Here is a 10572-nt window from a genome sequence, read left to right as displayed (position 1 = left end):
TGGTCTCCGCTCCCTGGTGATGTAACTCTCATCACTCATTCCAGCAGAGCCTACCAATCCAAAACCACCTGTTACTGCAGTCCCTGCACCCTTGTGTCCATTATCTATCTCCTACTTCAGAATGGGCGTGGTGGGATAGCTTTACAAGCAGCAATAAGTGTACATGGAATCTCTATTTTCACAGGGGTATTGAACCCCTAACCTGCTGGGTGACCAGTCAAATGCACCCCAACCACACAACCACCATATTTTGTGTTCCCAGTCACTGACCTTGTCCAACTCATGTACAGACCAGGTCAATGCAGTCTGCTGGTCTCCTTGAAAGTCTTACATCATCTTAACATAAAAAATCACCACCTTTCTCAAGATAAACTGCACCTGCCATAGATCCACTCTACTGGGAGCTACCATGTTACGTAGGCTAAGTACTTATGCATCTTAGCAAGATTACTGACCTGTCTGCTATGAAGAGTTTGTTCGCAAAAACCAATAAGTCCATTTTTGAAGATTTTGAAGTACGATCTCTGTCATAAAGTACAAAATAATACCTTTTAAATGATATATTAGGCACTACATATAAAGGTATATATTTGAAGTTATGGGCAAAAGAAGCAAAAGTTTTCTTATTATTCTCTTTATTTTTCTTGAGCGTTAATCGCAAATATCTCCATTTGGCAAATATGGACTTTGCGAACAAACTCTTCATATGTTGATGGAGTTTTGCTTCTAATAATGTTACCCTGCTAAGGACAAGGAAACAAACTCCTTAAACACACAAGATGCATGCACTCTTTGTGATACTGACAATGCCTATACCAGGGCCCCACACTAGCATCTATTGTTGGTGGCCCATTCATCACTAAATCTTTGAAAGTTTGATGGCCCAAAGCCTACCAAAAGATAGCTTTTCACTTAATCTTAAAATCTTGAATTTCAATAACCCAAAAGAAATAGAAAGAAACATAGATCCTAAGTGCCAAATCAGGTCACCAAAGGATAGCCTTTCTGGTGATTTGGTTGCCCCATATCAATTTCTAGTGGCCCTGGGCTCCTGGGCCATCACAACCAATGAGCCCTTCTTGCTTTAACCGTTGAGGATGGACCGAATTTGCTACAACACACATTTCCCATAGACACCTGCCCGAGTATACTCGTGACTCGTCCTCAACGGGTTAAGGACAAATCCACCTTCCAATTAGACATGTAGGTTGAGTGAATGCAGCAATATTAGTAGAACACCTCAGTTAGAGTTTGAGGAAAATCAGACAATCCATTCAAAAATTATGAATTTTTAAAGTTTCTGCTCAGTCACAGCTGGATGAGAAGCCTACTATAGCTTGTGATGTCACAGGTATACAACGATTTAAAGAAAGAATAAAGAAAATTCAACATATTTCACTTTTCTCGCATAACAAAAGAACACTCAACTTCTCTCTTTCAGATTGCAGGGGGAATAATATTTCCCTTATTAATGCCAGTAACAAGTCAAAGAAATGTGCACTTTATTCAAAAAGTAAAGTTTTGTGAAAATCTCTTTTGATTTTCCTTAATTGTTGAATGCATGTGACATCATACACTGTAGTAGTCTTCACATCCAGCAGTGAGTGCGCAGATACTAAAAAAAAATTAATAACTTTGGAATGGATTGTCGCATTTCCCCAATACTATCACTGATATGTTCTATTAATATTGTTGCATTCACTCAATCTACATGGTTATGAAGGTGGACTTGCCCTTTAAACCTGTGATGGCAATAGAGTCGGCAACAGTGAACTTATCACATGTGCCAAATATACTACCAGTATTACTCATCTTGGCTTAAGAATTAGTCTAGGTATTCAGACCCACTGAGTTACACACAGAAAACGTGCCTGAAATGTCACCAATTCCTACTAAAACAATCAGTAAGACCTCAGAGGTAATTTGCTTTTAAAATCGCTCTCTTTTACCATCTCAACAAAAATGAATATAGAGATTGAGAAACCTCAGGAGATCCTCTTTCAAAATATCCTCAACTCCCATTTGAAGCACAAAATCCAATAAATAAAGAAAATGTTCACATCAATTACATCTCTCCAACTTAGATATTGTTGGCCACTACTCTTGTCTGCTGCCCTCTAGTGTCACCATCCATATCAAACTTGAAGATGTTGCCACGAAACAATCATTCACGTATCTGGATATATCACAAGATCAGCCTTGATTTTCCACATTTTTCATCACCCTCACAACATTCCCCCCTTGACGGGAATGGATTCTTCCAAGTCATTAAATAAGTCTTTAACTGGAAGGCCCGGACTTCTGGACTGGACCATTAGCGTTTGGAGGTCCTGACAGCCTCATACATTTCGAGGTATTGATATGGGTAGAAGCCACTCTTGCGACCTGTCCTGACCTGGACCCAACCATTATCTTCTGGGGACATTTGGATAACAACCTGAGGGATGAGACGGAGACAGAGAGAGAGAGAGAAGAAAGAGGAATTATAATGCCACTAATAATATAATATGAAGTCCTTTCCCATATGAACAGTGCAACAAGAAAAGTTTGAGAGTGTGTTGTACCAATAACAACGTAGCATCAAAATAGCAACATTACAGGGAAATCTAAATGAAATGTAATACAAGTGTTTTCAGTACATGAAGGTAATAATGCAAAAAACTTCAGTAAATTTTGAGGAAAATCCAACAATCCATTTAACAGTTCTGATTTTCTTTATAAATATAAAAATGTAATTTGTTTGAATCTACGTGTCTTCGTCAATTGATTAGAAGACTACAGATTAGTAGGGCAACGATATCACAAAATTTCAAAGAAAATTCTTATGCAGGAACGATTTGAAAGTGAAGATTCTCTACATAATGGCCTACAATTCCCTAGAAGGTACAGCAATATTGCTCTCATTTGGACAACTTTCCAAATTATGTAAAATAGCTCACCACAAGTTTATTTTTGCCTTTTATAAGCTGAATATATTTGAAAGCCTGCTTAGACTTTACCAAGATAATGAGGTATCACAGAAATAATTTTGATATACTTCTGTTGATCCTTGAAATCTTTCAAATAACATAATTATATATTTCATATGAAAACAATACAGATGGTAAACATAAAACTAAAAAAAAAAGTAGACAGGTGGTTTCTGGCAGTTCAGTTACAGGCTGTGGATCCAGGAATTCTGTAAGGGGAGGCACCTTTACAAAATTCAATGGGGTGAACCTCCCCCCCTCCCCCATTTTCCCCCTTATTTTTTGTTTTAACAAAAAATAAAGAGGGAGTACACACCTGGGGGGTGTTTCATTGTTTGTCAGCACTGACAATTTCAGCAAAATCCTTGGTTTTGATTGGCTGAGAAGCTCTGGTCACTAACTGTTACTACGGTGATTGTCAGCGATGACAACTTGTCATCGCTGACAAACGTTGATGAAACACCCCCCAGGTGCATCCCCTCTGGTCTGCCAGTGAGTTACTAAGGGGTTAAAGGAAACTGGAACTCGACTTACCTGGTCCTTCCGGAGGGTGAGACCATCCTTTTTCTCCATGGAGGCCTTGAAGGGGTGCGCCACCTGCATCACGCGCTCCCAGGGTTGAAGGAAGGTGACGCAGAATGCAGGGAAGTAGCCAAACCTACCTTCACAGTCACCCTGGCAATGGAAACAAAACAAAACCAAGTCATGAGAAACGTTGTACAAGTTAAAGGGATAGTATAGTTTTGGTTGAAACCTAATTTCAGGTTTCTAATTTTTTTTTTGGTGAGATAATGAGAAACCTCTTAATGCAAAGGAAAACCAAGTTATGAGAAAAGTTCTACAAATTAACCCACTCCATAGGAGAACCTCATATAGACCACTGTGGTTTGGGTACTATTTTTCTTTTTTCTAACTGGAGGCTTTAAGCATGCCCAACAAAAGATATTTATGCACTTACATAGCAACGCACCTGGATCATTGCATAACACATTGAAAGTGCTTTTGTTCTTCTTTGGAATCACATCTGTCAGCTCATAATAACTGCTTGGTATTGTAAAATCAAATATTGAACTGACACACTCACTGATCTTCAGTAGATATTGACATAGAGACCTCAACAAGATATCCATCAAGTTTCTAGAATCACATTTCTGTTGATTGGAATTCTTTCTTTTTCTTTCTTATTGGTAAATAATTTCAATATCCATTGGTTGTATTTTACAAGGAAGAATTAAAACTTATCTTTACATTTCAAATTTACTTTGTTCACTTGCCAATGGTCATTTGGGAATTCTTAAAAAGCTCTATGTAAATGCTACATTTACAACCAGTTCTTAAAACTGGTAACACATCAGAGAATATTACATTCATTTTATCCATATCACTTTGACAGATCTGTGAAATACAATTTATGATATTCTATGCAGATTTAAGGAATATGTCAAGTCTCATCCCGTCTCTGATGTAGTCTCCATATTATTGCCAATTTGATAAGGATTGGAATGGTAATCTATGGCAAAATAGCTCCTCAACTTAACACATTAATTCGTTGGCAATAAATCGAAACAACCAAATCCTACAAAGAGAACCCAAAAGCTACTTTAAAACAAACAAACAAACAAACAAACAAACAAACAAACAAACAAACAATATTTTAAGTTTCACATTTTATGCAATTAATTTTCAATTGCGAACCAGCAAAACCACTTTTCTCTGACATTATATCAAATTTTGGTCTAAAATTTGGTCACATGATAGACCACACCTTCTACCACTATATTGCACCAAAATCTCAAAATTGAGTACCCTGCATTCTTAAACATACATTTGGCAGGTGCTATTGCGGCTCTTGAGCAGAGAAACATTACTTTGAAAAACCTTAATCAAATTACACTGAACAAGGATGATGACATACGAGGCTCACATATCAAAAAAAAAAATTGGCAGTGTAATTCCATTACAATACCACTTGCTTGCGAGTTCACCAGTCCTGTGTATAATCTATGCATGCCTCCTTCTTTTGTTCTACTTCCTGGAGCCCCAACTGATGCATTATGGTGACTCTGCCATGTCACCCTCCTTGCTCTTTTCAATTTGCTATAAATTTTGCAAGTATTCTTGTTCTTCGGTTTGAGTTTCTTCAGTTTGTCTCCCTCTACAAATAAAAATTTGTTAAGATCGCAACTGCTGATCTGTAAATTAACAAACATGTCGGAAAAAAAGAACCAGTGGGACTCGAACCTGTCATCTACTGCTTTCAGGGCAGCGACACTACCACCAGGTAGTGTCGCTGCCCTGAAAGCAGTAGATGACAGGTTCGAGTCCCACTGGTTCCTTTTTTCCGACATGTTTGTTAATTTACAGATCAGCAGTTGCGATCTTAACAAATTTTCATTTGTAGAGGCAGACAAACTGAAGAAACTCAAACCTGAGCCTTCACCCCTCTGAATAATATCTTTCTTTCATTCATTCTTATTCTTCATCACAATTAAACTTTGTACTGAGTATTAGTAATTTACCCTTGTTCAAATGTAAAAATCAGAAAATCATCTCAAGGTCTCCTTTTTTGTGTGCACATAATTTGTTAGGGATGAATTATTCATCACTATGTGAGCCTCGTATGTCATCATCCTTGTTCAGTGTAATTTGATTAAGGTTTTTCAAAGTAATGTTTCTCTGCTCAAGAGCCGCAATAAAATCTACAAATCTATACATGGAACTGTTGAGTTAAATACTAGATGATGTGAAATTATGAAAATCATCTGGAATGCCTCTTTAAAGCTCCATAGCAACCAAGCTTCCTTCTTACCTTCCACCAGTCCGATCCCTCATCCTCAGCAACCCGAACTCGTTGTCCAGCTCTGCAGGAGAGAAATGAGATGAAATCTCGTAAAACCCCTTGAGGATGGGCTGATTTTGGTACAGCACACATTTTACATATGCCTCTCATACGCCTCTCTCCCTCGGATAGGACATGAAATGCAGGTCCCGTGTATGAGAGAGTAACAACTCATGCACGTAAAAGACCCCGTTTCATTTATTCATCGCAAAGAGCAGGGAGTTTAACCCGGTGAAGTGGTCCCACCTCACATCCAACTGGACCCCATGGAAGACCAGCTTAACATAGCTGCATATGGGCTATCCAGCCATCTTCTCAGATGGAAATGAACAAACAAACAAACAAACAAACAAACACAGAGACTCCAACTCTCCCATTTTCGATGGGAGATCTCCCGCCGAAAGCCCATTTTTTTCAAAATCTCCCGTTCTCCCGTTTGAGATTTGATTTCTCCCGCCCTGGCTCTGTGTCTCCCGGTGGAAAGGATTTCTTCCTTTTTGCTATCGTATGTTGAAAAAATAAGCCTTAGATAGCACCAGAGAACATCTAGAACCCTAGGAACTTCGCGCTTTGCACACATCAACTTGGAGTCTCCTGTTTACTAGGGGTTTCAGGCGGGAGAATCTCCCGATCAGAAGGTGCTTGGGGTTGGAGTCTCTGCAAACATAGACACCTGCCCCTGTATACTCAGGACTGGTCTTCAATGAGTTAATGTTCTAATTCGTTCAACATGAGAAAGTGGGACAGTGTGTTTTTTCATAGATTTGCGTGATTAGGTATGTCTTAGAGGTCCCATTTTCATTTCTTTAAAAAAAAATCCATTACACACTCTTCACTGTTAACTCAAAGATGTTGCTAATGCTTTGAAAGTTAATATTAATCATGGACAGAATATGCTAATAAAACACGCCTAATTTCAGCTTAATCTGATAATCCCTTCATCGTTGTTGCTATGGTGGTTTACATCCTGGTTTTTTGTCCCATTGATAGCATGGCTAGCATCACTTGGTAAAGATTAAGCCCTTAAATAGACCCTGTGATTCAGAGCCTTTTTTTATCAGTTCACAATTTTCTAGAGCGGGTGAGGAGAGTCCATTTTAATCAACCTATACATCACTTTAAAGCTTAGAGTCTGTCCTTTTAGAATCTGCCCTTAACTAAAAACTGAATACACACCTTAGTGTGAGGTCGTCCTTTAACATCCCTTCAAAATCATAAAGACAGATGTACTCCCTGCCAGGTGGAGGACTAGCTGAAGAATCCTGGGAGGAGAAACAGAGGGGTTACCATGGTTACAGAGAATCTTCACTCTCATGCATTAAAATGATTTAAAAAAAACAGAAACAGAAATAAGAAAAGAGAGTGAAGGTTGAGAAAGAGGGAAATATAAAAAGTGCAAGCAGCATTGTTTCCTATTAAAATGCTGGGCAAATAATCATTGCTCAATTTTTACCTGTTTCCATGCTACACATACTTCTTAGCATTCTTCCACCTTCACTACATCAGTGAAAATAATGCAGTGCCTTTTAAAATACTGCATCCAACTTACACAGTGCAGAGTTTGTTAACAAACACACACACACATATAAAATATGCATACATTAAACACATGCAGCACAAGCATGCGAAAGAAAAGGGACATCAGCTTCTACTCAGATGGACAATATTGTCTAACAAGATGAGAGAGGAGTGAGGGAGGGAGAAAGGTTTGCAGTGACACAATGTGTACATAGTCTTTGGAGGGGATCGTGGCTTGACAGAAAGAGAGCCTAGAAAGAGGAGAGTTGAGGAGGGAAAGCGACATAGGGAGGAGGTAAGCAGTGGCGGATCCAGAGGGGCGCACCGGGCGCCTCCCCCCCCCCCCCTTTAATTTTGTAAAGGTGCCTCCCCTCTAAAGAATTCCTGGATCCGCCCCTTGCAAGAGTGACAAGTGGGGGGCAGCAGAGAGCTGGAAGTGGAAGTTGCATTATGTGAAGATGGGAGAAAAGTGAACATCAGAGAGAGTGGTAAGGGAGAATAACAGTGAAGATCAGGGGGGCGTTTCATGAAGGAACTTGTCGGATAAAATATCCGACAAGTCAGTTATATCCGACAAGTTTTGAGAAATTCCCTAGTCTGATTGGCTGATTTCTCTGAACTTGTCGGATATTTTATCCAACAAGTTCCTTCATGAAATGCCCCCCAGTTCATCAACGAGTTCGTCGGAGGTTTTCACCGACAAATTTGCTATCAGCCAATCAGACGCAAGGATTTCAGTAGCTTTTAACATTTGTTAGTGTAAATCACTGACAAAAAGTTTCATGAAATGCCCCCCAGGTAAAAGGTTCGGACATTCTTGTGAGGAGATTGATGAAGTAGAATGGAGGGTAAGAGGAAGAAGTGAAGAGTTAGTTCGCAAAAACCGATAAGTCCATATTTGCCAAATGGAGATATTTGCGATTAAAGGTCAAGAAAAATAAAGAGAATAATAAGAAAATTTTTGCTTCATTTGACCATAACTTCAAAAAATGTATCTTTATATGTAGTGACCAATATATCATTTAAAAGGTATTATTTTGTACTTTATGAAAGAGATCGTACTTCAAAATCTTCAAAAATGGACTTATCGTTTTTTTGTGAACAAACTCTTCAAGTTGATGGTTGGAAAATCAGAGAGATAGGAAAGAGAGAGAGGTGAAGATTCATAAAACCAAGGGGGAGAAATGAAGTCGGTGAACGATGTGGACTATGGAACACAAAATCAAAATGATGAAAGGATCAAATAAAGCATGAAGGGTAGAGGTTAGTTAAGGAAAGATGAGCCTATGGGTAAGGTTGCTATGGTAACAAGAGAGGAACATCTTGGCAGTCTCAGAGAAGGAGTTAATGCAGCATCACAATATATGAACACAGCACAGAAACTAGTGGATTTATAATTCACTGCAATGCCAACAGCTAACATTAGAAGATAGCATTAAGAGGAGTGTCAAAAGAATCAACACAGTCATCACAACCAAATTAAATTTAGATAATTTTTTTTCATGTATTAGTCTCACTGCAAAGCATTAATGTTATCATCATATCTTTATAATCATATCTATGGTAGAATATGATGTCAATGATAACAATGATAACAATGATAATAATGGTTCTGTTATTCTATGATGATATTGATGGTGATGATAATAATAATAATAACAATGATAATAGAATTGTAGTCTGGAATGCTTTTTTTCTGACGTTTATACATAAAACTTGACACATCATGTTGTGAATCCATCAAAATCTACACTAGAGTGTTCACAGTGCAGAGACTTACGTCATAATAATACTTTTGTATAATTCAGTGAAGAAAGATATCTGGTCCAATATTTCAGTATATTATCAAATCTGCTGATTCTTAAATGTTTTTCGGTGTTAAACTTTTTTGTCACAGTAGGTGGTATATCAAGTACTTTATCCTCCCTGCCAATTTTTATATGATTATCACACACTACTTTATCTTATTATATTATAACATGATTTAATTCCTCCTGTTTTTCTTTCTATTTTTAGCCACCAAATTTCCTGGCCGGGCCAACACTGTACAGTATATGAAGAGTTTGTTCGCAAAAACCGATTTGCACTGCTCAGTAGGGAATATTGAATTTTTCACTTTCTTTCAAAGTGGATATATATTTTTGGGGTGGATTTCCTCTTGCATCCAAAGTATACACATTATAGATACATCATGATGAAATAAAGAGTTTGTTCGCAAAAACCGATAAGTCCATTTTTGAAGATTTTGAAGTACGGTCTCTGTCATAAAGTACAAAATAATACCTTTTAAATTATATATTGTTCACTACAGGTAAAGGTACATTTTTGAAGTTATGGTCAAAAGAAGCAAAAATTTTCTTATTATTCTCTTTATTTTTCTTGGCCTTTAATCACCATGTCCATTTGGCAAATATGGACTTATCGGTTTTTCTGAAACTGGGTACTATAGGAGCTTGTGTTGAGCCTTGCATATAATATACATTTGAGAATGTTTACGCACAGTGACCCAATAATGTTATATTTACAGTTGTAAGAACTGCAAAGGACATAATCCTTGCCCCCAAAATTAAACTTGTATTTGTATGCTCTGAAATGTAAGGTCTACCAATAATTTAGAAGGATACCATGGCATAAGTATGGCAAACATATGATATTGGAATGGTCTGTTTCCATATCTTCTTCTATTTTCTTTAAAATGTGATCATTTGTGACCCGCTACAACAAAAGGATCCATACGTCGGGGGAGGACAATTTTCTGAAAATGGCATGACATTACTCTTCTACTTTAGATATATAGCACAATTCATAAAAATACTTGGTTGCAGAGATATTGATGCTTTTATTAGTACATGTCAAGTGGTTGAGGAAATCAGAGTTTGGAGAAAAACGCCTTCAAAGTTTTCCGACGCTGTCATGATCAAAGGGAGGCGAGACAGTTTTCATTGCTGGACAATAGAAAGCATGCTCCTAGCGACCTCTGCGATGTTCATTCAAGCTTAGCGTCAGCGGTCTTCGCATGACCAATAAGTAATCAGAATGCCACGCACTGACCAATAAAATCCTCGTTGCTAGGGGCGGAGTCCAGGTGGGGTGCTAAATCCATATCTTTGGACACGTTTCTGTTACGTTGAAAGTCGGAAAATCATGGCCCAGAAAAACGCTGATTTCTTGCCTTTCCTTTGGTCATTAAGCTTCGAAATTTCGGCAGATGATAGATAAAACATTACATTACAAAATCATACCAAA

The 10572-nt window shown here is 38.0% G+C and overlaps 1 protein-coding gene across 1 annotated transcript in view; it reads right to left on the bottom strand.

The window, feature by feature from the left end:
- Positions 1-2314: 2314 nt before the first annotated feature.
- The window catches only part of LOC139728707 (uncharacterized), a 118863-nt gene continuing 110605 nt past the window's right edge, over positions 2315-10572 (bottom strand). Inside the window, exons 21-24 of the mRNA XM_071639649.1 lie at positions 6985-7070; positions 5779-5830; positions 3504-3644; positions 2315-2437 (exon numbers count right to left, since the gene is read on the bottom strand). Of these exons, the coding sequence (XP_071495750.1) occupies positions 2315-2437; positions 3504-3644; positions 5779-5830; positions 6985-7070 (402 nt within the window). The remainder of the gene's footprint in view (positions 2438-3503; positions 3645-5778; positions 5831-6984; positions 7071-10572) is intronic.

The sequence above is a fragment of the Diadema antillarum genome, unplaced genomic scaffold, assembly GCF_040938485.1.
Source record: "Diadema antillarum isolate AM-2024a unplaced genomic scaffold, OU_Dant_1.0 seq00000193_RagTag, whole genome shotgun sequence".
Classification (NCBI taxonomy): Eukaryota; Metazoa; Echinodermata; class Echinoidea; order Diadematoida; family Diadematidae; genus Diadema; species Diadema antillarum.
The sequence above is the reverse complement of the archived record's forward strand: the minus strand, read 5'-3'. Positions and strand labels throughout refer to the sequence as shown.